The sequence below is a fragment of the Cololabis saira genome, chromosome 14 (genome assembly GCF_033807715.1).
Source record: "Cololabis saira isolate AMF1-May2022 chromosome 14, fColSai1.1, whole genome shotgun sequence".
In the NCBI taxonomy this organism is placed as follows: Eukaryota; Metazoa; Chordata; class Actinopteri; order Beloniformes; family Belonidae; genus Cololabis; species Cololabis saira.
In genome coordinates this window covers 28,435,965-28,463,677 of record NC_084600.1, presented here as the reverse complement: position 1 = coordinate 28,463,677, position 27,713 = coordinate 28,435,965, and the positions used below count along the sequence as shown (strand labels likewise).

At 41.9% G+C, this 27,713-nt stretch overlaps 2 protein-coding genes and 1 long non-coding RNA gene across 6 annotated transcripts in view; 2 read left to right on the top strand and 1 right to left on the bottom strand.

The window, feature by feature from the left end:
- The window catches only part of rabep1 (rabaptin, RAB GTPase binding effector protein 1), a 32,947-nt gene extending 29,424 nt beyond the window's left edge, over positions 1-3,523 (top strand). For all 3 annotated transcript variants that reach the window (XM_061740314.1, XM_061740313.1, XM_061740315.1), the window contains one exon: positions 514-3,523. In XM_061740314.1, coding sequence (XP_061596298.1) covers positions 514-615 — 102 coding nt within the window. In that variant the 3' untranslated portion in view covers positions 616-3,523. The remainder of the gene's footprint in view (positions 1-513) is intronic.
- A 1,144-nt stretch (positions 3,524-4,667) lies between these two features.
- On the bottom strand, positions 4,668-8,495 carry LOC133459919 (uncharacterized). The gene is made up of 3 exons (XR_009784078.1): positions 8,387-8,495; positions 8,175-8,283; positions 4,668-4,693 (listed from the first exon to the last, which is right to left on the bottom strand). It is a non-coding gene; the product is annotated as an uncharacterized LOC133459919 (long non-coding RNA).
- On the top strand, positions 8,278-25,682 carry mpzl1l (myelin protein zero-like 1 like). 2 transcript variants are annotated; one of them, XM_061740317.1, is made up of 6 exons: positions 8,278-8,412; positions 13,503-13,684; positions 16,510-16,720; positions 19,730-19,859; positions 22,136-22,241; positions 24,174-25,682. In XM_061740317.1, the coding sequence occupies exons 1-6, from the start codon at positions 8,340-8,342 to the stop codon at positions 24,267-24,269; spliced, it is 798 nt and encodes a 265-aa protein (XP_061596301.1). In that variant the 5' UTR covers positions 8,278-8,339; the 3' UTR covers positions 24,270-25,682. The 2 variants fall into 2 exon arrangements, with proteins under 2 accessions (XP_061596301.1, XP_061596300.1); XM_061740316.1 differs by having other exon boundaries at positions 22,136-22,289.
- The last annotated feature ends 2,031 nt before the right edge of the window (positions 25,683-27,713 follow it).

The following is a 27,713-nucleotide window of genomic DNA, read 5'->3' as shown; positions in this document are numbered from 1 at the left end:
CAGACACAGTACAGCTGTGTGTGTAATTTCTTGACGATTAATGAAGGTACAATTGCTGATATGGATCAACTGTTGTGACCCGTCTGAGTCACGGGACCCACATATCTGGGAGAGCTTTTATTGTGGAGGGATTTGTCCTGAAGTTGGAGGTTTTCAACCGACAAAAGCGGCAGCCTGTCAGCTCTTGAAATTTCAGTAAATTAATTCTCATTCATCTTACAGCTTTCAGTGCACCAGCTGTTAAACATTGACGTGTCTAGTGCACGTTCAGGTTTCAAAACAAAAGCTTTACATTTTTTTTTTTTTTTTTTTTCCTTTTGGTCATTTTCTGAAGCGTGAGCGCTGTAAGATGACCTTTAACCCTTTCCTAAACTGGCAGAATAAAAAATGCAACGACAGTTCAGCATATATTTATAATAGTTTTTGCGTATAACTAAGCATTCAGCTGCTAGAAAGTGTTAAAAAAAAAAAAAAAGTTTAAAAAATGGTAACTTTTGTTGTCGTCGTTCTCAGGTACAGCTGGAGCGAATACGACAGGCAGAGTCTTTGGATCGAATCAAAGTTATCCTCAATGACACCAACTTGACTGACATCAACCAGCTTCCGGAAACATGATACCTCTGAATGAAGACTGCCTCCAGGTTCATTCCCCCCTCTCTCCATCACCGACCCTTCCTCCTCCCAATGAACACCTCGGACGAGCTCGGAGGGACACGGACAGACGCGGCACAAGGAGGTCGCGGCCTTCTGTGCACACTTAGTCAGAACACGCGTTGGGTAGAACGTTGAAGAAGAACACTACTAAGTGTAAATAACTAAATGTCAGACTGAGGACTGGGGGGGGCGAGCCCCTCTCCCGTGGGTCTGTCTGTGTCTGGTTTCTACTGTAGATATGACTGTGTGTGTTAACTCAACCAAAAAGGTTTGTCGTCCTCTGAAGCACTTTTCATCTGCAAGCTCTTCTCTTTCCAGGTGAATAGAAGTCTCCCTGTTCCCGGCGGTTTATAATCGCTTCCTTGCTCCACTTGCTGGTTTTTCCCTGCAGTTTTTTTTTTTTTTTCCCTCCATCTGTTTATTTTTTTGTTGACATTTTCCAACGCCATTCTGGCGGTTTAACCCCGCGCACCCTACGACAAAGACACAATGAAGGATGGAAATGACTTGCACGTTATTTAACTGGGATGAAAAAGGAACACGACGCTAGCAACTTCTTCTTCCAGCCCTTAAACGCCCTCAGCTGCGTTCCTGCTTCGTTGTTTGAATCCAACGGGTTTTCTTTTTTCTTGTCTGAGCTGCAGAAACAGAAAACACTAGTTAATCCAGTTCATTTTGGGTGAAAAAACCTTCAAGGAGGTGGCGTTGGCGTGGAGACGGGTGTAGGAATGATGGATTTTAATACTCACTTGTTGTTTCTGCTTTTCGTTGCCCTTTTGAAGTTGCTTTGGACTGACATGCTTAACACAAACCGGAGGATCCTAGACAAGTAAATGTAGCTGTGGGCAGCTTTTAGTTCAGAATATAAGAGCACAAAAAGGCCTCTTTCTGCCCACGAAAGAAGGTCCAAGTCATTGCTTAAAAAACAAACACAACTTCTGTTTTCTGTAAGCTGATTTTCATTAAACGGCCTCAAACTTTCTGGAGCTCAGTTTCTACTTTTGACAGGTGAAGTCAGGACGATGAAACGGGTCACCGAGGAGATGCTGAGTCCGTGCATCAGGAGAACCAAGCCATCGCAGCCGGTCTTCCCCCGTTCAGAACCGCCAAAGTCTGTCCCAAACCTCGTCCCCTCGACGTCTTTGTCCCGTCAGACTGCGGCCGTCTTTTTCTAAGTCTTGCATGAGATCGTGCACCAGACTGCGTCAACTTGTCCTTCGAGAGAAGACACTTGCACCGTCCCAAACTGAAAGGGTTGATTTGCTTTCGTGGATGAGCCACACCGGACCCGGTATGACCCGTAAACCAGGACTTAGACGCCAACTCGCCTCCGTAAACCCCAAAAGAGGCTCAAACCCTGCGTCGGTGCGTCCCTGCGCGGGCCTTTCCTCTCCTGAGCTCGCTTTGAGACGCTGTGTGAGAAGCGCGTGGTGTGGAGAGTCCCGGAGCCTTTGCCCACACTGAACGTGAACACTTGCTCTTTGTGCGTTTTCTTTAAAACCGTCTGCTTCATCCTGGCTGCTTGGTCCCCAGAACGGGCTCCACGGGGACTCCTGGTGCACCGGTGTCAGACAAGGCCACACATTCGCTCTAATAAACAAATCAATGGCTGTTGATGTTTGTTTTTTAATGGTCATGAATATTTGGAAATGCCTACAAGAGTCAGAATTTACTCACACGATTAGGAAACAAGGACGATTTTAAAAATACTTAAAGATGATTTATTTTCCCACTAACGGTCTAAGGTGTGTAAAGGCCCAGGATTTTCCAGGACTTCCATCCTTTTTAACAGCTTTTGACTTGTTCTGCGCCGGTGAAATGTGCTTTCATGAAAGCTCCCATCTCCTGCCGGACTTAAATAATTAACCCTTTGGAATAAACATATACAGCTGCATCGTTTGGTTTAAGGACGTGTGTCACATTACCTGTTTCATTTGTGTATACTGTAGATATCCTGAGTTGTATTTATGACAGATTCATGCAGTTGTGAGACGGCGTGGATGTGTGAGCTGGACTTTTGAGTTGCACTGACAGACAAATGATCTGATTTACTTTCAGCTTCATGGGTTTTCATTTTATTTGTAACGTCCCTTTGATTTGACATCTGTTCTGAAGGAGAAAGACTTTGCTCTTGCCCTCTTGGGCGGTTCTTTCTGGTCGACAATTTTTATTTTCACTGAATAAATTGTGATCTAATGTTGATGGATCATTTGGAAAATGTACGTTTAATTCCCAGAATGGTTGAAGTAGATGACCGTAAAGCTTAATCTGCTTCCTGCCGCACAGTTTTTAAGCACCAAGACAAATTTATGAGAAACTAGTGATCTAGAATCGTTTAAGTCTGAATATGGTGTCTGATTTTTTTGGTTTTAGAAGAATTAGTCGTGGAATAATGTGGGAATAATTCACAGCCTGTGAAAATGAAAAATGGAAACAAAAAGACAGGAAAAGATGAGCGTTTTTGCTCTTTGATCTGAATTAACCACTAGAAACTGACAGCTGGAGCTCGTAGGAAGATTTTATCATTCCCACATCACGAATCAGAGCGTTGGGATGGGACTAAAACCTTATCAAATCTGTTCTGGGGTTTTAATAATGTCTGTTTGTTGAGCTGTGATATTTTGAAAGGATAAAAAAATAATCTTCTCACCAGTCCAGGTGCGGTTTGACTAAAACTGAACGAGCAGAGCAAACAGGGCGCTTTCTGAGTGAATCCTGGTGTGTGAACTTTTACATCCTCTTATTTCCCTGTTTGACATGAATGATGTTGTCAGGAATTGTAATTTTACTCACATGAAAGAGAGGCATGCTCGCTGATGAGTAACATGACATGAAACAATACTGATTATAAAGTACTGCCCACTGACTCCGGGTGTTGAGTTCTGTGATTCTTCCCTTCAGGATGACGGCAAGTTCAAAAACACATTTCTCCGTTTGTAAGAAGCCAAGTTTGCCATATTTAGAGTAAATCAGAAGGGCACATCTCTTGGAAGATGAAGATAAACTAGTAAATGGACTGCATTTATATCTTCTGAAGCTTTTCTGGATTCGTTGTCAGTGCATTTTTTCTTTATTTTTTATTTTTATACAAACTTGGGAGTTTCAGTACTCTCGGATTAATATTTTTCCTTCAACGTTCCCATGATTCCAGTCTTTCTATTGGTAAGTGCATCAGATTTTTTTCAAAGAGAGTTTTATCTTCAAAACTTCCTTTGTCCACTCTGGCGTGCCAGATATCACTTCCCGGGCCCAAATCCTGACCGGTGGAGATCCAGTGTTGCTGAATTGATCACAATTGGTGGTTTTCAACTCATCCATTCAGGGCCGGTCCTAGGATTTTGGTGGCCTCCACTCCCATCTCACACATCACTTACAACAAGGAACCGACAGATGGACAAATAATGATTAACACATATCTTACTTTATTTGGAAGTTTAAAAAATAACGTTTGAATTTAGTTTCATAACAAAAGATTTTTATGCAATTAGTTTGTGTTAAATAAATTGAACAACTGACCCTGTGAACCTAACCTGCTCGCTAGCAGGTTTTCTTCAATAAACCCTGAGTTTCTCTCCGTCTCCTCCCTCAATGGCATCAATTCAGCCAATGGGCCTTTACGCAATACGCATCCGTTTTCTGCACCACGGACAGTAAGCGGCAGAGTTAGAGAGCAGAAAAAGCGTATCTGACAAACGCAATTTAACTCATTGGGTTCACTTTATTCACTATGTCAGTGCAACAATATCACAGGGACATCCGAGTTTAACTTCAAAAAAAGTCCAAATGCAAAAAGGAGAGGGAGGGAGCAGAAGACAGAAAGAGAGGGAGTAAAAAAAAAAAAAGGCAAATATTTCCTTTAAACAGATTTATAAGAGGGTAGGGTGATTTGATATCTTACCTTAAGATGAACTTGCATAATTAATCCATCAGTGACTAACAGCCTCGTTAATATCTGCTGCTGGGGCAACCTTGGACCCATCCAGACCCGTCGCCAGACCTCAGTTCAGGGGGGCTCAGAAAATTAGAATATTATGATTTTCTGTAATGCAATTACAAAAACAAAAATGTCATACATTCTGGATTCATTACAAATCAACTGAAATATTGCAAGCCTTTTACTATTTTAATATTGCTGATCATGGCTTACAGCTTAGGAAAACTCAAATATCCTATCTCCAAAAATTTGAATATTCTGGGAATCTTAAACTGTAAGCCATAATCAGCAATATTAAAATCATGATTTAATAGCTTCTAGCAGTTTTATGTGCTTCATCATGTTGGAAAATACACACTCAAAAATGGCTCTGGATTTCTGGGAGATCTTGCTTCTGCTTTATGTGTGTGTGTGTGTGTGTGTGTGTGTGTGTGTGTGTGTGTGTGTGTGTGTGTGTGTGTGTGTGTGTGTGTGTGTGTGTGTATGGTATGGGCAGAAATATGTGCCACTAGAAAGTGAATTTGAATAATTTATATTTGAATTGCTCAACTTGAATAATTGCATTAAAATACTGAATCTGAATCACATAATTTGAATTTGTATCGTTTAATTTGAATCATTGCATTGAAAAACTGAATCTACATTCAGTTCTCACAATTCAAAGTATACAATATTCAGAGTATACAATTCAGTGTGTTTTGGGGTAGAATTGTACAAGTCCACTGTCCTAGATGAGAAGATTACTAATGTGGGTGGTCCTGGGATGTTTCCTTTTGGCAGGAAACAGGACTCATTAAAGCTTTCACCCACTTCTTCTGCAACAATCAGTTTTCTAGGTTTCTCCCAAACAGCTGGAATAGGGTTTCACTGGCACAAATAACCGTGCACGTTCTTGTTCTGCCTGTCCTGGATGCCTTTCTTGGAGAGAACTTTTTTTTTTTTTTTTGTGCCATCAAGTTGTCGTCTCGAAGCCTCAGCGTTCGTGCAGATGCATTCGACTACTACTCTGCCCTGGGGCGGGACTCTATTCCTAAGGCCAGTCCTCTGAAGGTAACAGTGCTGGCACTCGCAGGACAATTCTTGGACATCCTGGTCTCCCTTCACCATTCAGTTACTTGATAATGCTGCAAGTGCATCTTTCATGAGCTTTTTAGCATCAATTTCCCTGCATGTGGGGTCATTTTAAGCAAACGTTTGCTGAAATTATGTGAACTGGTTGTGCAGGGGCCAAAACGCAGCTGAAATTGTGTGTTGTAGTTATTATTTTTATGCCACTTAAATGTTTTCAGTATATTTATTTACTTTTGCAAAAGTATTTACAATTATTTACAATTGAGAAAGAATGTGAGTCGCCATCATGAAGTCTGAGGTTGGTATAAATTATTATGCACAATATTTGTACCACTGTAAAAACTTTAAAACACAATTTTACTCCAGTGGACACACCAGCGACAAAAAGGATGTTAATTCCTTCCCAGTGGTCCCTGCAAGGTCAGGAATTAAACAAACCAACCTTCTGTGTAGTTGAGATCTGCTCTACCTCCTGATATAAATGGTTAAAAAAAAACAAACACATTTTTATAGTGGGTCTACTTATATCCATCCATATATATGATCTATAACCACACATTCCAACCCAGGGTCACAAGGATCTGTTGGAGCCTATTCCATATCTTTTACATTTTTAGAATAAACAGACAATGTACAGCTGTTTGTTCTAAGGATATATTGATAGCAGCGTTGTTGGTCTTTTCCTGACTTGAGTGTGTCCCTTATTTATATATATATATATATATATATATATATATATATATATATATATATCCATCCATTATCTATACCCGCTTTATCCTTTTCAGGGTCACGGGGGTCTGCTGGAGCTTATCCCAGCTATTTTCAGGCGAGAGGCAGGAGTTACACCCTGGACAGGTCGCCAGTCCATCGCAGGGCCACATATATACAAACAACCATGCACATGCACACTCACACCTACGGGCAATTTTAGAGTCATCAATTGACCTAGTATGCATGTTTTTGGAAAAAAAATAAATAAATATATATATATATATATATATATATATATATATACACATACACACATACAGTATACACTCAAACCGGATTCGGTTGAAGTTGGGAAATTGTGTAAAATGTAAATAAAAACAAAATACAATGATTTGACAATCCTTTTCAACCCATATTCAATTGAATACACTACAAAGACAACATATTTAATGCTCAAACTCATCAAATTTATTTTATTTTTCAAATAATAATTAACTTAGAATTTCATGGCTGCAACACGTGCAGTAGAAGTTGGGAAAGGGCATGTTTACCACTTCGTTACATCACCTTTCCTTTTAATAACACTCAAACGTTTTGGAAGAGAGGAGACTAATTCTCTTAGCTTCTCATGTGGAATTCTTTCCCATTCTTGCTTGATGAAGCGCTTCAGTTGTTCAACAGTCCGGGGTGCATCAGTCCATTTTACATGAGCTCGGGCCCAGATAACCCGGCGGCGTTTCTGGATGTTGTTCATAAACGGCTTTTGCTTTTCATGGTAGAGTTTTAACCCGCACTTACATTAACTGTATTTGCTGACAGTGGTTTTCTGAAGTTTTCCTGAGCCCATTTGGTGATATCCTTTACACACTCATGTCGGTTTTTAAGGCAGTGCCGTCTGAGGGATCGAAGGTCACGGTCATTCAGTCTTGGTTTCCGGCCGTGGCGCTTACGTGCAATGATATCATCCGATTCCCTGAACCTTTTGATGATTTTATGGACCGTAGATCCTAAATTCCTTGCAATTTTGCTTTGAGAAATGTTGTTCTTAAACTGTTCAACTATTTTCTCACACAGTTGTGGATAAAGTGGTGACCCTCGCCCCATCCTTGCTTGTGAATGACTGAGCATGTTTGGGGAGGCTCCTTTTATACCCAATCATGGTACCCACCTGTTACCAATTAGCCTGATCACATGTGGCATGTTCCAAATAGGTGTTTGAATAACTTTTCTCAGCTTTCTCAGTATTTTTTGGCACCTTTCCCAACTTCTACTGGACGTGTTGCAGCCATGAAATTTTAAGTTAATTGTTATTTGATTAAGTTTATCAGTTTGAACATTAAATATTTAAGAAAACTCAAATATCCCATCTCAAGAAATTAGAGTATTCTGGGAATTTTAATCTTAAACTGTAAGCCATATTCAGCAATATTAAAATAATAAAAGGCTTGCAATATTTCAGTTGATTTGTAATGAATTGTTTTTTTAATTGCATTGCAGAAAATAAAGAACTTTATCACAATATTCAAATTTTCTGAGACAGTCCTGTATATGTATATATGTATATATATATATATATATATATATATATATATATATATATATATATATATATATATATATATATATATATATATATATATATATATATATATTGGGTCTTATCATTAATGTAGAGAAGGCAACTTTATGACAAAATAAATGCATGGAATATAAAACAGAGGGTCTAGATTTGATCGATCTTCATTAAAACTACTTCAGTGGCAAAATTATACTATATACGCTAAATGTCCTGTTAACTTACACGGGTGGAGGGTAGCTGTAGTTGCGTAGTTGACCAGCAGGGGTCAGCCGCCACTCTTCCGTGTTTGAACGGTTGGTCTGCTTCTTAAACTCCACGCGAAGAAGAACGACTAGACGGTAGAGGTGGAGGAGAGAAAAATCATAAACTTCTGTTTACAACAACACGATGGAGCCCAAAGGGTCGACCACCGTCTGCAGGCGGGTTTTACTAACCGGATTTACTCTTTGTGCCGTACTAGGTGAGTATCGAAGCCCAGCGCGGCTGAAATTTCAATTTGGAAACGGTGAAATTTGAGAATCATGTTAGGTGGCAAGCTAACGATGTTACCTCGCTGGCACAACGACCCCCCACCCCCACCCCCCGCTCCACAACCCTGCTGATTAATACGCCTTTGTTTGGCTCTCTGGTGAGGCTGAGCATTTACACTCAACTACCATCTGTGATTTGAGGGTGTGGTTTTGGAGACGTCCACGTAAGGCTGGAGATGGTTTAAATCCAGCAGGATCTGGGCTGGTGTGCCGCCCTGGGAGGCTGCTGAGCAGCCGCGGCTCCACCGCTGCTTAAACACGCCTCTCTGGGGTTGATCTGGGGCTCAGATGCAACATTAAAAAACAATAAATTATATATATATATGTATTATTTCCACATAAAAATATCCCTAAAGGCGTGGTGACGTCCATGTAGGGGGGCTGTTTAGGGATCAGAGTTATCTCTACGTGTCACACACATACCTGTCAAGTTTTGGATTTAAAAATAGGGGAAATCTTCCCGTCGCTGTCCCACCAGACCGCGGTTGAATTGGTTTGATATTGGATATTATGAATTCAACACCCATAAAACTTGTGATACATACCACTGATTTTGGTCAAAACACTTGTGATGTGTTCATGGTCATCTAGACTATATATCACAAAACAGTTATTATTAAAAAAATCATATATATGGGCTGATTTAATTTGGTTTAATGAATTCAACAACCATAAAACTTGTGATACATACCACTGATTTTGGTCATATTGCTTGTGATGTGTTCACGGTCATCTAGACTATATATCACAAGAGAGTAATTATTATAAAATCATATTATGGGCTGATTTAATGAGGTTTAATGAAAACAATCGGTGTTATGTATCACACGTTGTATTGGTGTTGAATTCATTAAACCTCATTAAATCAGCCCATAATAAGATTTTTTTAATAATTACTGTTTTGTGATATATAGTCTAGATGACCATGAACACATCACAAGTGGTTTGACCAAAATCAGTGTTATGTATCACAAGTTTTATGGGTGTTGAATTCATAATATCCAATATCCAATATCAAACCAATTCAACCACGGTCTGGTGGGACAGCGACGGGAAATCTTACCGTCGCTGTCCCACCAGCCCAACCGAGGTCCAGTATCTTACACTTTAAGATAAATTTAGGGGAAAATGATGTGCTCGTAGCCTGATAGGACGACCTTTATTGACACTGAAATGCTGTGTACTTCCTATGTATGTAATTCCTATAATAGGATGCAAACACAAAGGGGAATTAAAGCAATTTTTTTTTATTTTTTTTAATATTTTCAGTTTATATACACATTGGTTGTCTTCAAGTGAAACATTTACATTTTCACTCATGTGGCTGTCTGGCATTTAGAATCAGAAAGAATCAGAAAGGGGGTTTATTGCCGAGTTTGTTAACACACACAAGGAATTTGTTGTGGTGATTGGTGCAATACAGTAAAAGTAAAAATATAAAAGCAAACAAGTATATGGAGATAGAATAAAGTAAAATGTATAAACAGAAATGTACAATATGAGGATTAAAAAGTGCCGGATATGAATCTTTACAAAAAGTGACGTAGGATGACAGATAAAATGTATAAACAGAAATGAACAATATAGACAGAAATGTACAATATGTATATGTAATATTTACTGACTGATGGCACAGACGCATGTTTCTGTCCTGCTCATCTTTAGGAAAGTTAATTCGGTTTCCCATTTTTAGAGATATTAACACGAAGTCTTCGCTTTTTGTGCAGAAATAGCTTCTTTTTCATTACATCCATCTCTGATTTGTTGTTCTGAGTTTGCTCCCGTTGTCGCCACTAACCTCGCGAGAACTGCCACCCAGGGCACAGCAGGGGGCAGTTCTCGCAAGGCTAGTGACAATTCAGTTTTCTGTTTAAAAATTATTATATTATAAGACGGGAAATTTACTGGAAAATACTAATACGGGAGGGCGGAGGAAAAGAGGGGTAAAATACGGTAGTTTCCTGGCCAAAACGGGAGACTTGACAGGTATGGTCACACAAAAGTTGGGTTAGTGATTTGAATGAACCAACTACAAAACAACGGGGAGATTATTATTGAGGCGTGGTGTGTATAAAAGAGCGTCAGCTGTGGCTCAGCGGCCGGGAGAGACATCATTTTACTGTCTGACCCTTTTCTGACCCTCACTGCGAAATTACCCTCAGATATGATGATGTGATGAAGCAGTTAGCAGGGGCAGCCTGGGAAGAAATAACATCAGGACACCAACAGCTGTGTGGTTGCACGTTTTCCTCAAACTTCAGACCCTCCTCTATGGTCGCTTCTGTACAGAATAACGTCATTGCTTAGTTTTCACTTCTTAGCAGCAACAAAACCAACACTTTTAATATTTGTATATATTTGTATTTATAAAAAAAAAAAAAGAAGATGAGTCATGTTGAAAAAATCAAAATAATTGGCACAAATCAGAAGTAAGGCTTAAACAAAATTAGCCTTAAGTTGGAGATTATTTGTAGATCCACCAGTTATTGATTCATCTGATTATTGAAATTTTCACAGCTTGAAGCCTCAGTCAGTCTGACCAACAACAAACCGGACTGTGCAATAACTTTGCAATATTTTCATAACATTTATTTTTTTCTCTATTCATATCTATTTATTGCATATTTTTATCTTTTATATGGGTGTTTGGTTTTTGGGGTGTTTTATTTGTATATGACAGTGCTGAGTGAGTGAGATGGAGATCTCAATTTCCCAGAGGGAACCTCCCAAAAGGATCGATAAAGTTGTCTCAATCTAATAGGTTTTGGCATTTTGTGGTGGTTCGTCCTGTTGCCTCGCAGCTAGAAAGTTGCTGGTTGAAATCTCTTATTTGGTCCTCCTGTGAGGAGTTTGGATGTTCTGTTTTAGTGTGGGTTTCCTCCAATGGTTCAAAGACATGTACGTTAGGTTAACTGACTTTAACCTTCAACTGTGTGGTTGAGAGTCGTTTACCTGATGCGAGCCAGGATGAGCTCCAGCAGATCTCCCCCAGAATATGGAGAAGAGGGTGTATTTAATAGATAAGTGGTCAGAAACACCGCAAGGTTAGACATGTTGCTCAGTTCAGTTTTTAAACCTTGAATCTATCTGTGTGTAGTATGAGGATGATGCCTTCTGGTGCCCTGCTCTGAATCTCAGGCCGATATCATCTGACAGAGGGGAAGTGGATGACAAACACTTCCGTAATCTGTTTATACTGTGAAACTGTCTCCAACGGGCCCCTTACTGACATCGGACCTGCTTTTGTTCCTGCTACGCTGTTGTCTCCACCGCTCTAATCTCTTGCTCTTTATTGAAACGACATGGACGTAAATACTGCCAACACTAGGGGGTATATATTATCCTGTGACATTTACAGGCAGCCTCATGGATCTTTTAATTGTAGGAAGAAATGTGAAAGTCAAACGTCTGGGTTTATAGAGAGTGTGACTGTCTTCTTAAATTTATAGTTACCGTAATATTTCCTTAAGGTACCTTTTAGATATTAGTAAACAGTTAAAGCCTACAAAATGGAGAAGTTATTCATCTGTAAACTCTTAACGTTTATCAGCTTTTCCAGCTTCAACACACTTGTCAGTCAATCAGGTTGCGGCTACACGGCCAGAGCCTAGAGGTGGGTCAAAAGCAAACACGCATCAGAGGGCCGTAGAGGACAAACTCAGCATTAACCCCGGCCCAACGCAGCACGTCTTTAGTCGCTTCATTCAGCGAGAGCTCCCTCGCTGGTAGTGCCGCTCGCTCCCACTTGTTTACTTTCTTTAAACATCGGAGCAGTGAGAAATACGTCTTTAAAGTCAGATTACCGCATCATTGTCACATGGTCTTGAAACCTTTGGATGAATGGTTAATGGCACTCAGAAGTGCTCTGCCTCTCAACCGCTCCCCCTGGGACCTGAAGTCGTGGCGAGGAAAATTGCAGCTAAACTGGACCGATTCTGCTACTGATGGGACTCTGGTATCGTCTCAGCTCCTTAGGAACCTCAGTCAGGTTGGCGTTGAAGGCCGACGGCATCTGTGATGGCAATAAAACATTCCCGTCCAGCACTGATGTAACTCAGAAAAGAGCTCTCACTGTCCACCAAACCCATGTTTTCTTTCTACTCTACAGGATTTGTCAAAATATGTGAATCGCAGACAGTCAAACTTATTCTCGGGTTTGTTTTACTGAAAGAGCTCAAAGTAAAGGCAGATAAATGATCTATCAATAATCCAAAAGATCAGCTTGATTTCCTAACAAGTAATGTTTAGTCAAAGAATGTGTGATGCAACTTTTTTTGGGTCAACTAAGTATATTTGGTAAATCTCTGTGTACCAACGATGAACAGAAGAACCAGGAATTTTACTGTATTCAGTTAACCTTGCGGTTGTTGTGGTAAAAGTTGAGGTACTATTCATAAAACCTCCAGACCTGCAAGTCCTTCCCGTCGGTACAGATATAAAAATTATGTTACAGTTTAGTTTTGAAAGTTTAAAAACTTTAATAGATACACCAAACAGCTCTCATGAAACATTCAAGTGCAACACTTTAATTGGAAATGTAAATAATTTCTCAACTTTGTTGTCGTAACCTTTTTTAAGACATGCACCTCCGTAGCGGTGACATCGAGCGTGCACGATATTGGGAGGAAAAGGGCGTTTATTAAAATACAAATAAAAGCATTATTTTTAAATCAACAGTAAATCTAAACATGTAACAGGGTGAAAGATGCTGATACAAATGGAGTCTAGTTATTGTTAAGTTTAATGTGATTTTGAACACTTTTTTTTTTTTTTCCCCCCCTTTAAGTCAACAGTTTTCCGTTTTGCCATTTCACAAGCTTTTCCATGCAGCTGACTTCCTCAAGTGAGCTTCCTCTGTCGTATTTCATTGTTCCACCGGTGGCCTCCTGCAGGGATCCGTGTTGTTTTAATGTGGCTCTGTTTTCTGTCTGCACCCCCGCCGATGTGCTCTCAGTTTCATGCTCTGCTGCTTATCTGCTCCCTAATACCTGCAACTTTTTATTCCTTCTTTTATGAACAGTCACAAAACCTGCATGTGCAATCGAAATATACACCGACCCCGAGGTGGTAGTACAGAACGGCACGACGGGAGTCCTTCGGTGCACCTTCAAGTCCAGCGAGGTGGTCAAGAGCACCACCACGGTGACCTGGAGCTTCCAGTCGAGTCAGCCCGGTAACCAGTTCTCCAATGTTCCCTATGTGGTAAGTCCCTGCTGACGGCGTCTGAGAAGATTTCCCACAGCTTCAGGATGTTTTCCTGGGATTGTTTTTATCTGTCCTGACACACGAACAAAGGCTTCAACTGCGGCTCGGGATAAAAGCATGTTAATTTGGTGCTCTACACCAGGATTGGTTTGCCTAAGGAATCCTCCCCTTCGGCAAACTGCACAGGAACCACGTCCTCCACCAGCAACCCCGAGTTTGCAGTGTATTGATCTTTGTAGAATATAGTGTATTTTATATACTAAACAACCTTCAGTCTGAAGATGCATCTTCTCTCTGTGGGATTGATTGATCATATACGTCCCCGGCTCCAGTTTTTGTCCTCCACCCTTGTTTCTTTTCAATCCGTTTTTTCCTTTTTCTCTGAGCAGAGGGAACTCTGCTCATCACCTGATTTACAATTCACTTTTATAGACACGCTATATTTTCATTACACATCGTTTAAGTCGAGCATTGCAACATCCCACAACAGTCTGTTCTCCGTCAGAGATAATCATGGGTTGTTATTTTTGAATGAAGTACAATTATGTGTTATATAGACTTAAGCTGCAACATCGATAAATGAGTAAGGAAGTTGGAGAATAAACAATGTCTAAGATTTATTCCCCACCAGCTGTTTAGAATCCCTAACGGTGCAGAAACGTAAACCTGTATAACCAGTTTATACCACAACTGTCATGTTTTTTACGACTTATAGTTAACCTGTTAATTTCTTATTTATTTAGCACACCCACGACAAAAAATGTCTGTGTAATTTCCACACGGAGGGGTCGTAAGGGAGCTTGAAACCTGTGAAAACGTTTTGCATCGGTTTATCTTCCAGAACAATCAGCTGTCTAACTGAACAGTGAGGTAATTGGAGGAAGAGGGGAAGTATTTCAGAGCCTATAATGAAACTGTTTCTCCCGTGAACACGTCTGTGTGACCTTCCAGTCTGTTTTCATGTGTAACCACCTCATCAGACGCAGTCGGGTCGTCTCCGGCGGCACCAACGTGCAGCGAGATTGGTGTTTCAGTGACCAGTGAGCGTCAAATTTAACCAGTTTGATAATTGATACGTACTTGCAAGTCCGACTAACAGGTGCTGCTCTGCTGTAGTTATCCCGACTTATTCACACTGATTCAGGAGATGCTGGTGGAAGTAGATGATGTACCCGAAGTATAAGTGAAATGTTTTAATGACGAGTGTTAAGTTTTCAAGAAAAGCCTCAGCTCTTAAAGATTTTGGTCTTTTTTGGGGCTTAACTCATCCTCAGATAACATTTGAACAAACTTGAAGCAGATATCTAAATGCAATTCCTGAAAGGTTGTGGGTTGTTTATTCCTCCTCTTCAACGTCCCGTCCTACGGCAGCCAGTCATCCGTGCTCGCAGAGCAGGCGAGCTGGGCGGAGGCCTCCCCGTCGGCCGTGATCTCTGTAAATATAATGACATAGCCAGAAGGTCTTTCATTCATGCCAGAACAGATGCGTGCAGTCAGCAGTTGGAGTGTTGCACAATGAGCTGGGCACATTTTAAAGCGTATTTTACCTTGAAGTTTCGGTCCCACCTTGTCAAACAAACCGTTTTTCTTCTCTTGGATAGGAATTTGTTCAACAAAGGGTCATGTTCATCTTTTAACACAAGCGTAATATTTCACTTCAGAAAAGCACCTTTTGTAAAGTGTGACAGGTTCCTGTGTAGTTTCAGGAGGCCTGTGGCGCCGAAGGTGGAAAGCTCCGGTTATCGGCTTGTTCTGTATCGATACCCACGTAGCTACAGTCAGATAAAGATGACACGAGTGGAGACAGAATGGAGACGTCATTACCACGATGTTTTTATAGCGCGATCGCTGGGTAAAAGGGGCTGACCGTCAGCTGATTGTTGGTCAAATCAGATTACACGACACAAGGGTTATGTAATTGGGAGTTTTGAAATACTTTGACATTATGTGATTGATTAGCAGTGGAGGGTCTGACGCTCGTCGGTCCGACAGCGTCGCCTGACTGGTCTCAAGGACCACAGTCGGTCAACAAAAAGCGTGCAGGAAATGAGTCGCAATCATGTGCAAGAGACAGTCAGAGGCAGGATACACACTTCAAGACATTTTTGCTTTGATTAGTGCTAAATGCAGAAAAGAAAAATTTATTAGAGGAAAAAAACATGGTTTAAGGGATGAATAGCAGAGAGCATCTGCCCTACAGATGGGTAGAAAATGTGAAAGGAGCCACCTGCTGTATGAGGCTGTGGCTCACTGTGGATATCCTTTCCTCAGGTTGACCTCAAGTGATGCCTTGCTCAACAGCTGGAGCTCAAATAGGGATTCCCCTCCGACAGCCTCCCATATTTGGCTACATTAGTGTCCATCGTGAATTTCCCCACTGAGGGATGAATAAAGGAATATCTAATCTAATCTAATCTGACACTGGCGATGGTTCGGCGGACGCGTCTGCGAGCGCTGCGGCTGGTAAATCTGGCCTAAACTCGTCCAGTTAACGGAGCCCTAAGGGCCCCTCATGAGGGGCCCTGATGAGCTCTGATGGACCCGGATGGGTACTATGGCTCTCGTGGTGAGGGGACACGCCTGAATGTGATAATCTTCTGCTTTGATGGTGTAAATCAGGAAAAACATGCAGAGCAACAATGAAAGCAGCTTGTTTTTAACAAACTTTCTCTGATGATCAAGGATTCATCTGAATATAAAGGAAATAGTTTCACACAATTATTGCTCCTCACCTAGTAACTTGACTTTCCCCTCCGTCTCTTTTCCTGTAGAAATTGCAGCACCCACATCTGAGTGTTTTTGTTTTTGTTTTTCTTTCACAGATTTTTCATTATTCCAACGGAGAAGGATTTCCTGGACAGGAAGAGTTCAAAGATAGAGTGCTGTTCATTGGAGACTTCAACAAAAGGGACGCTTCGATACAGCTGAGTCCGGTTCACTTCAGCGACAATGGAACCTTCTTATGCGACGTGAAGAACCAGCCGGATGTGAAGGGAACGCCAGCTCGGATAAAGCTTCGGGTCGTTCTGAAAGGTGAACTTTTTTCATTCATTTTTTCTGTTGCATTTCTTTTCAAATAAGTGACAGTTTTATTTTTACATATAAGCAGTTTTAATAGATCTTTTTCAACAATGACATGGTAGTTCGGTCTGAGGCAGTGGGATGGTATGGGAATGGTAAATTTAGTTTATATCACACATTTGTAAACAATAAAAGATATTGTGGCTTGGAGATGAAGGAGGTGAAGCTGAAGATGGTCAGGACATATGAAGAGGAGGGAGAGTGAATACTACATGGGTAGACGGATGCTGGAGATGAAGCTGCCAGGAGGAGGAAAAACGGGAAAACCAGAGACGAACTTACTGGTTGTGACATAAAAGGAAATGCAGTTTGTTGGTGTGACGGAGGAAGATGTAGAAGACGGGATCATGAGATGGAAACTGATTATCTGCTTAGGTGACTCCTAATGGGAAGAGCTGAGAGAAGAGGAAAAAATGGGATTAATAAATGATCAGATGTACCGTGTAGCCCAATAATACACAGTCTAACGGGGTGTCGTGCTCCACACGGATCGAAGGGGGTGAAACTGTATCACCCGTTTGAAACGTTAGCAGTCTGAACTGTGGTGTCTGGACAGCTTAAGTGTTGCAAAGATTCCTTGCAGCTGCAGATTTCCTTTCACCTCTGAGTTGAATCTAAAAACAACTGCATAAATTGATTATTCTGTTATCCATTTTCACCAGATTCTAATAACGGCCACAATCGGCGGGCAACAAGAGACCCCCCTCATATGTTGGTTCAGCCTATCAGAGCCTGTCAGAGCAGCGTTACACCTCCTGCACCTGTGTGTGACTGGGAGCCACGTATAGATGGGGACAGTCGTGTTTCTCTGGACACCTTTTCTTTCATCGTGGCTTTATTTTTGCTCCAGAGTTTAAATTATTGCCCGAGGGAGTGTTGTGGTGCTCACGGTGATCTCGAATCAACACGCAAATATAACAAGATTACCTGTGAGTCGTCTGTAAAGCTCCGCCTTTCCCCTCCAAACCATAAACGTGACTGTGGGTTAAACGTTTACAAAACGGTTGTATCTGTAACTGTTTTAAACTCTCTGTGAGTCAGAAGGTTGTTGAAGCAACACGTGAGTCCATGCTGGGACTGGTTCCTGGTTGCATCATCACTGACCTGCAGGTTAGCTTAGACCTGCTCCTGGCAATGATCCAGGATCACATGTAATTAATTATTTATCTTCTGTAAGTCAAATATAGGTGCTTGTGTAGGAGGAACTCCGGCAGGCGTGTTGTGTTGTTTGTGTTCAGCTACATGAAATGAACGAGAGCAAGTGATGACTTGTTATCTTCTGCCTCACCGGCGGTTGCACCTCCTCCCCCGCGGGAGTTTTTCTGTATCTGGGAAGTAACGAAGAGTCAAAATACAACCCGGGACTTCACCCAAATATGTATGACGGCCCTATTGTTTTTATTTTTTTCTTTCTTCACACTATTTTGCCACTCACAAAGACTTGGAGTTGCTTCTAAACACACCGAATCTGAGAATCTGGTCCAAACACTTTATTCTTAATAGTAAAGGGTAAAGTTGTGCATGTAGTTCAGAGTTTAGAGATGTTTTCAAAAGGAACGCTCAGGTGTTTTATAGTGTTTTTTTTGCTGAGTCAGTGATGGGTCAGGCTGTACCGACGATCAGAGGGACACTGTAACCCGCTGATAATACTATGTCACGGTTCAATAAACATTTTAATTTTAGGTGATAATGATGTTGGAACTCTGCTTGACCCGGTACTCGTGTTATACGGTGCAACGAGACCCGGTCCTCATCTGGTCTCTGGACCGACTCGGTCCTGATGAACCGACTTCAGACACGTGGTGGCGCTTTCGGCACGAGGCGCTCTGTGTTTTAGGGCTCCAGTTGAACTATGTCTGTGGACCAGTCATGGTTTATTTCTGCTTCCTCGTGCCTCGCCGTAATGCTCGCCGCTGGAGCACAGAGCGTGGAGCCAGCCGGCCCTCGGTAGCATCAGTACCGCCCCATCTGCTGTTGTGATGCGCCGTTTCTGCCCGTGTTTAAGTGAAGTTAGAGAGGTTCAAAGTAGGGCTGCACGATTCTGGACAAAATGAGAATCACGATTTTTTTGCTTAGAATTGAGATCACGATTCTCTCATGATTTTTTTCCAATATAAAATTTATTGCACTTATTACTTTAACTTTGCAACAGCTGAACAAAAATATAATAACAATAAACATCTCTTGTCTTCTTTACACAAACCTTTGAATAATTTAAACAATAATAACAATTTTGAACAATATTTGTTCCTCCCTGAGTTGAACACCCTTTCAGAAAGGCGACTTGTAACAGATCCTGTAGTTCTGAGGCAACAAATTATTCCTCTGGCTGGGATGAACCCCCCATTGCCTTTTGCTGCTATTAAGAAGCTGCCGATACAAAAAGGTAAACGTTACAAAAAATATGATGGTGCCTGATAAAAGACTGGCATCAACTTTGTAACAGCTGACATTGAACATAAAAACAATAAACATCTCTCTTGTCTTTAAATAATTTTAACAATAACAATTTTAACAATATTTATGTGCAATATGTGTCAGGTGATGAGAAAGGTAGATGTTTCTCCAAATGTAATCCACAATCATTAACAAAATATAACAAACATGACAACATGATAGTTGACCATGACAGGACTACAACAACCTAGAACATAGGCCTAGTCATTTTTTTATGCAGCCATCTTTAAAAAAAAAAAAAAAAAAAAAAAAAATTTTTTTTTTTTTTTTTTTTTTAAATCGTCGTCATTTGGAAATGAGATCGCGTTCAAGCATGAATCGAGATCGCGATTTTTTTTTTTAACGATTAATCGTGCAGCCCTAGTTCAAAGATGTTAAACAGGGGAGAAAAAAAATAAAAATGAATGCATAAAACTGATTACACAGAAGGGTTTCTGTAATTAAGTGAATATGTTGCTGCAGAAGTTGTAAATAAGTTATCTGACCGTCATGTTCTTCCTGCAGAGGCCCTTCCTCCGAGCAAAACCGCCATCATAGTCGGATCTGTTTGTGGAATCTTATTTTTGCTGGTCATCATTGCCGTGGTTGCCTGCGTCGTCATGAAGGTGCTTCACAACCGAAACGATTACGAAGGGTAAGTCTGCACCTCACTTCCCACCAGGCCCAATGAGACGACTCGCTCACCACATCGTTTGTAGTAGTTATTAGAGGTTTGGATTTGGTTTCATCCACGTTTGTAATTCTAGAGTTCAGTGATTCCACAAGTGATGATATGAAAATAAAAAGCATGATTGAGCTGATATTACTGACACTTACACACCAGGTTAGTTTAACTCTACACGCTGCTCCTGATTTCAGATATAGGTGTGTAGCAGTGTTTTATTGCAAATCTTCACATACTTAGAAGGACCAATTAGGTTTTCATCTCTCTAACTCTCTGCATGGGAGCGGGCTCACTTTCTGTGCCTTTATTTAGGGTGTTTAGATGGTCTAATACACAGTAGTTACTAATTATTAACATGGTTTAAGAGTTTGCCAAAAAGTAGACCGTGTTTGCGCTCGCATGACCTTTAACCTTGGTGGGGAATCGCGCTCAGCCTCGAACGTGAGATGTCGTTGATGTCTGGACTCGACACCGGGTCTAATCCAGAATCAGAGAACTGGCAGCTCTTGGTGCCGGTGAGCTGGAGCAGAGGCGGTTTGGGGGTTTCTGTTTGCTCTGGTGCCAGTCATCTTCCTCTAACATCACGGCGTGCTAACGCGGCTAATGTCACGCTAACTTCTGTTAACATCATGTGTGAGCTTGTTGCCAGTGACATCGTGTTGTCTCCATCGTCATCCCGGCCGTTTACATGCCGCTCAAAGAAAACAATCTTCAGTCATATAAAGAACCCGCTACAGTAATCTCAGCTGGTGATTAGATAAACCTGGTCTCGCCGCTGGATTTCAGCGCTGAACTTTAGGTTCTTCACTGGCACGTGAATGAAATGCCTGAGATAACGTTTTGTTCTTGTTCAGACTCGTATATGAACAACAAAACGACCAGGAGAAATATTCTCAGATCCAGCACGTGCTCTCCAAGATCTTCATCTCACATCTGCTCTATCCTGCTTCTCTCGCTAATCAGGTTACCGGCGAGCATGTAAATGCCGACTTTGCCTTTAATCTCTGGCTCCTAACACCTGAAACTAACCGCTCTCGCTCAGCTGTGTTCTTCATAACGCACCTTCACCACGTCTCCACCACGTCTCCACCACGTAACGTGGCTGTTGACCTTCTTAGGTGAACGCCTCATTTTTATGTTCACATATGTCATCATGTCTGATGATTGAATCTGTAAACTGATTCAAGTCAAAGCTGTTAACAGTAGTTTGTTCTCTTTTAATCAATTTATTGGTTTTAGTCTATAAAACATCAACATAATTAAATGTCCATGAGTCCACTGTAATGCCTTTTAGTGCATTATTTAGCCTGGAAAACAACAAATAACAGATATTTAGTTTTCCTCTATATTAGAGAAGTAAATCTTTCATCTAGAGAATAAGGTGTCTGCATTAATGTTAACTTGATCAATTAATTGATGATCAGTATTTAATCTGCCAGCTGATGAACTTTAAGTGATTTAAAGCTGATCATATTCATTGCTTTAAAAAAATATCTATTATGTTTCTTAGTGTGGAAGTGCAAGTTTATTATAATAATAATAATAATATATATGATCACCTGTCTGCTGCTGTTAAAGCCATGAATGTCGTTTTTAAAGGTGGTTTAATGTCTTATTTATTTGAAGACACACAGAGGCCGACCTGGTCTGCATCGGTCTGGTTAAAGCACCGAGCAGAAGCTCTGTTGACGTGATAGTTTGTCATCAACAAAAATGAATATAAACACGCCCCAGCGTTGGTCAGAGCAGCGGGGCGCCTGACTCTGTAGCCGCTGACATTTCTGTCTTTGTAGCATCTTCTTGGACTCGTCAACAGAATATCAAAAAGCAGCTACGACACTTTCAATGAGTTGTGTGGAAAGAAAACGGAACAGGAAAATATTGTGTATTTTAGTCTTATGTGAAATATGAGTTAGAAAGACTGAACATGCAAGTAGGAATGACAATTATGGGGAACTCTTGATTCACACTATAACAACTCAAAGTAGAATGACAGTTGTTTGACTTTACCCCCAAAATGATACAATTGATTGATCGGTCAACAGAGCATGACATCATTTTATTTAGATGAGGTATTAAAGTCTTTAGTCGTGTGAATCCCACTTCTAGTCTCAGCTGCGTTGTTTCATGTGCTCATCTTTCATTGCTTTGTTTTTGTCTCGTATCCCATCATGTGTGCGTGTGTGTGGGTCTGAATGTGCACCAATGGTTGCTCGACACCACGGCAAATGGTAACCCTAAACTAGATGTACGTCCTTCGAGAGCGTGAGCTCTCAGGCTCCGCAGCCACGAAAGAAGGTGGAGTCCAGCAGGGAGAGCTCCAGGTGTACCAGTCCCTCGGGTCCACTGCAGGTAGGAGCTGGGGGACAAAGAAATGCACTGGCTGCCAACACTTCACTGGTAAAACTCATATTAATGTGCCTGGATTGTTTCTCCGTGTACACCTCTCAATAACTGTTGTGTTGTTTTTAATATGTTGATTCTTTTATCCAAACGGTTATTACAGAATAGTCAGGAATTGTGTTTAGACGGCTAAAAAGATGAATGGAAAGCTTAGCTGAAGAGGGTGGGAACTGGTAGCTTTTTGTTTTGTGTGGGTTATTTAATTAAAGATACACTGACTGGCCACGTCATTAAAATCAGCTCCGCTGGGTCCACATCCCCACTCCTGACCCGGCTCAACGCGGGATCTTTCGGGGTCTTGCTTTAGATTGTCCTGTAGGTCTCAGGATGGGAATGTCTGTGGGTACCACCCCAGTGCTTCTGTAAATATGTTTGGATGTGGATCACACAACTGTCGTGTGGACAGATGAAAGCAGAGCAGCGTAAATCGTTCTCTGCCTCTAGTACCCCTCTGTGTTTGCTAGAGAGGTTGTACCAGGGGGGGCTGAAGGGTCCAGGAAGGTGTAGATTGCAGCTGCAAAGCTTGGAGTGGTAAAATCCACCCGGACCGCGCGTTTTTATCAACTCACTCGCGAGGAGACGCCATCTGCTGAGGCCCACTCTAGTGGAAGTCCCAGTTTTCCCAGCAGAACATCTCAAAGACTCGATCATTGTTATTCAGTCCACCTAATGACTGTATGTTTGAGACTCGTTATTATTCATGCATCCTGGGAGAAACTGAGGCCACGTTTACACGTAGCCGGGTATTTACAAAAACAGATATTTTCCCCTCTACGTTTTCAAAAATATCCTCGTTTACACGGACCCGCATGAAAACGCTGTTAACGTCATGCCAGCCAATCAGAATCCTGGAAAAAACATCAACAAATGACACGTGTAACTTCCAGTTAAGGCTGATTTATGGTTCCGCGTTACACCAACGCAGAGCCTACGGCGTAAGGTACGCGGCGACGCACAGCGTACGGAGCGCATCGCCGCGTACCCTGCGTCGATTTAACGCGGGACCATAATTCAGGCTTTACTTCCAAGATGGAACGAGAGTCTTTCGTTCTGAGTGACAGAGAAGTGGAGTTACTTTTAAGTGTGACTTTAGAATATAAAACAGGTAAAATACAAGAAAATATTGACGGTGGCCAAACTAATTGTAAACACAGGTCGCACACATGACACTGGTGAGTTTCTGGTGCATAATGTGACGTTCTGAAGCCTAAATCTCCGTTTCCCTCTGTTTAGACGCAAACGTGAAAACTGAGTTTTTGAAAATCTCCACTTTGGCCGGAGTTTTCAGAAATGATCGTTTTTGGGGGCTTTGAGCTGCGTTTTCGTGTAAACGAACGGCTAAAACGCATGAAAACGCCTCAGTTTTTGCTCCGTGTAAACGGGGCCTGTGTCACCCCATCGAGTCCTCTGATGTGAACAAGACAGATCTGCAACATGTACTTTTAGTTTAGAGAGCTTGAGATGTATGGATGTTCGTGTATCTGTTTCCTGGGGGTGGCTGTCATTATTTACACAGGTAAAGTTCCGGTATTATTGGTCTTATGGCTCTTAAGCCATCGCAGTTGAAGTAGCAGAAACGTAGGTTTTACTTGTAGGAAATGTTGCCATCGTCCTATGTTTTATGGTGGTGGCGACCCCCCCACCCCCATCAGTGGTTTTAATGTTATGGCCAGTCGGTGTATGAACAAATGTCGGCTGCTCTGTGTGGATAACCTGCCATCATGTGTTTAGCAGCACGTCCCAGTAGGTGGACCTGTTAGGAACGTTTTAACGGAGGTTATGAGTGTGGAGGTCGAGTTCAGCTGTGCTCATCTGGGTGTGTGCACGTGTGTCTAACTGAAAACGTCTGGTTTCTACTCTGCTTTGTCCTTTTTTCTGCAGGGCCCGGTGATATACGCCCAGCTGGATCACTCGGGCAGCAAAAACTCCTTCCATAAGATGGAGCCAGTGGTCTACGCCGACATTCGTAAAAACTGAAGATGGGGACCAAATAATAATAATTCTAAAGAAAAAACAGTAAAGTATGAGACCTCTATCAGCTGCTCGAGAGAAGGGTGGGAATATTTTAACAGGGAAAACAATTGGTGCAGTTTCCCTCTCCTTTTTTCTCTTTTTCCCCATATTTTGTCCTCTGAAAGCATGATAATGGTATATGATAATGTCTTCATGTGCTTTGTTGTAAAGAAACACTACACCACATCAGCCTCGTGTTCTTCAAAACAGCCATCCATGTCGCGATGAGAATGCCTTCATTGATATCATTCCAGTGAGGAAATGCTTTATTTTTTTTGAATCCTTATGTTTGTGCCCCCCCCCCCCCCCCCCTCCCCCTTACCACTCCCAAGTCCACGTTCTGCAGGCGTTGCACCAACTCAGCTGACGTTTGTACGAGCGTAACCTCGGAGTCAAAGTAGATATGCTGTCATCAAAGCCGGCCGAGAAGAATTAGATGAGCGGCAGTGGCTGTTTAAGAAGGAGATTCATCATATGATCATGTGAGCGAGCTGCAGGTGCATGCTGGGAGACCCGGTCGAGGAGGTGTGCAGAGGCGTGAATCACAGCCAGCTGGACTTGCTTTTCTTGGTTCTTGAAGACCTTGAACCTTCCACACTAACCAGAGCGATGGGAGGATCCATCGGCGATTTCCAGTCGACTTTCTGAACCAGTCGCATAAACTGTGACTGAACTGACACAACCTGGATGGAAGTTGAAGCGTCTTCAGGAACTAAGAAAAGGAACGTCCAGTTTCCCGGGAGAGCAGCTGTGGGAACGCGTTTGCTTGTGTTGTTTAAAAACAATTTCTGGTGACTTCGGTGAAAGATCAGCAAACATTCGCGAGACAAACCTGGAGCTGCGTCGCTCCCTTTCCAACGTCGGGGCTGCTGCTTGCTCTCGTCCAACTCTCAGGTCGTGCTGAATCATCTGTGATGATGCAATCGCAGCCAAAACATTGAACATTTTTATTCCTCCCAGCCCCGGCAGGCTCCGCCTCCATCTGACCTGACCGGTAGAGCAGCCAGATGTGGAGAAGAGAAGTCCTGGTTTCCCCGTCTCCACCGTACGAGCAAAACGACTGGGTCCGTCACACGTCCACCTTCAGCCTTGCGTTTGTGTGTAGAAACAAGAAAACAAGCGCAAAAGAGAGAAGGAAAAGGCCCCTTGGCACATGCGCCCTCATTGAGCGGGAACATGACGACTGACGGCCACCGAACAGCTGCAGTGTTGCAACACAAATAAACCGAGTGCATTCTGGGCTGAAGAGCTCACGTCTGGGAATGCAGGAAATCTGTTGTGCAGCTCAGTTTCAGTCAAATAAAGTGTTAAAAGAGCCAACACTTAAAGCGGCTCGCGGGGGGATCGTTGGCGGCAGGATGGAGATCTGAGAGGCGAGAGAGAACTTCCTTTAGCAGCTTATTTCCGGCAGGAGCTTGGCCAGACTTTAAAGCAAATGTAGGGTTGCGAGAGCTGTTCAAAATCACTGAACAGAGAATTAACTTATGTCGTAAATCTGCGTGGTTACAAACATCCACGTTGTTGGTGCAACAGCCTGCAGAAGCCTCCCCTCGTCTCTAGCGGGCGCTCCCGTGGTAACCTCGTTTGGTAGGGGCGGATACCGTCGCTAACGTTGCATGCAGTTGTTAATAGCATCTACAGAGTAAAACTGATGCTCCGCACTCGCAGAAGAAGCCGTCTGACGTTGTGTTACTGTGAACGCTTCAGCTCTTTGTGAAGTACTGGCATGCTGTTGTGGTACCTTTCCTAAGGACGTTTACTCCCTTTGGGATTTCACCTCAGTGGAACATGAAGCTTATTTTAATTTCAAAGATGTTTCTCACTTTTTATTTCCAAAGAACAGAATAAGAGTGCTGATAGACACATAGGAACTGCTGCCCGGCCAGGTCTGTGTACTTCTTAGGTACTTTCTGCGGTGTGACGGTAATGATGTTAATTTTCTTAGCAGCTTCTTCTGAATCGTGCACGTAAAAATAAATGTTCAACTGAGGTGAAACATCTGCTTTTATGAAAACAGGGATGTCCTTTGTTGAACCAAACAAGTTCTGAATAGCCTATCTGCATGCAGTTTACTAACATGACATCGTTATTACCAAAATATCAACCTGTTCTGTTCAATATATGTATCATGTTAAGCTGATTTTCTTCACTAATGGGCCAAATATCTAATGTCAACAGGTTTTTTTTGTTTGTTTTTTTCCCTCCAGGTGCTTTTTTTTCTTTTTTTTTAAGCCTTAATTGCATTCCACGTTTCTATTTCCTTTAGTCTTAAATGATTGAAAGCCAAGTTCATGTTGTAACCGTTGTTTCTGGTTCGATGGACTCCTTCAGACAGACGTTGGTTTCACAGCGGGCGTCGGAGCCTTCAGCTCATTCAGAATGCAGTAAACGTCCCCGCTGACCGGTGTTTGTACATAATTCCTGCCTATAAGAGATAGTGCTGTTTACTGTAACTCATTCCAGAGTGGCGTGGCCATGGATTTCACTCCAGAGGAGGATGATAGTTGCCGTCGAGGTCAAAAGAAACTTGTCGACTTGCTCCGAGTTTTGTGTCGGGTCCCAGACACTCCAGCACGCATGCAGTGCCTGTAGGAAGGTGTTGAACGTGTCTCTAAATGGCTGGAATTAAGATTTTCTTCAATAAAACCCAACATACACATCCCATAATTGGATGTTCTTTGAGTGTGCGTTTGCTTCGTAAGATGAAGTGAAAAGATGTAGCTGACGGATTTGAACCAGAGACGAGTTTTCAGTGACGTTCCCATAAATGATCAAAGCTCCACAATTTATTTATTTATTTATGTTTTTGGCTTCATGGCTTTTATTATTTAGCATATGTTATATATAATTTGTTATTGTAAAATTGGTAATAGGAATTGTAGTCATATAGTTGTTTGCTGTGAGGGGTAACTTAAAAAAAAAAAGATTATTATGGAAACAGTAGGCTATAAACTTGACATCAGAATTAAATATTTAAATACTGATTCTAAAAACGGTTTTCGTCTCAAATAAGGCTTTAGATGAATGAACATAGAGACATTTATATTATGGGGTGAAGCCGATTGATTTGCAGTCAGCTGAGCCAGCGGCTAACCTTCATCACTTCCTCATTGTCGTCGCTCCGCAAAGTAATCAGCAGTATTGATCACCGATACTCGCCGGTCCTCTGTTGACCCGTCGTCCCCGAGACTACAGCTTTCCTCCTGGCTTAAGGCCTGTTCATCTAACAATACCGCGTCTGGCCACATGGGGGCAGCTTACCAACAAACCTCAAGCAAAAGTGCACCTCTAGTTGTACAAAGGGGTATTGGGGTCTCCTTTGTCAGGACAGCAGACACATGTGCCCCCTTGTGGTCAGAAAAGGTATTGCTACAAGCTTTAAATCTCATCAATGCACATCTGCCTTTT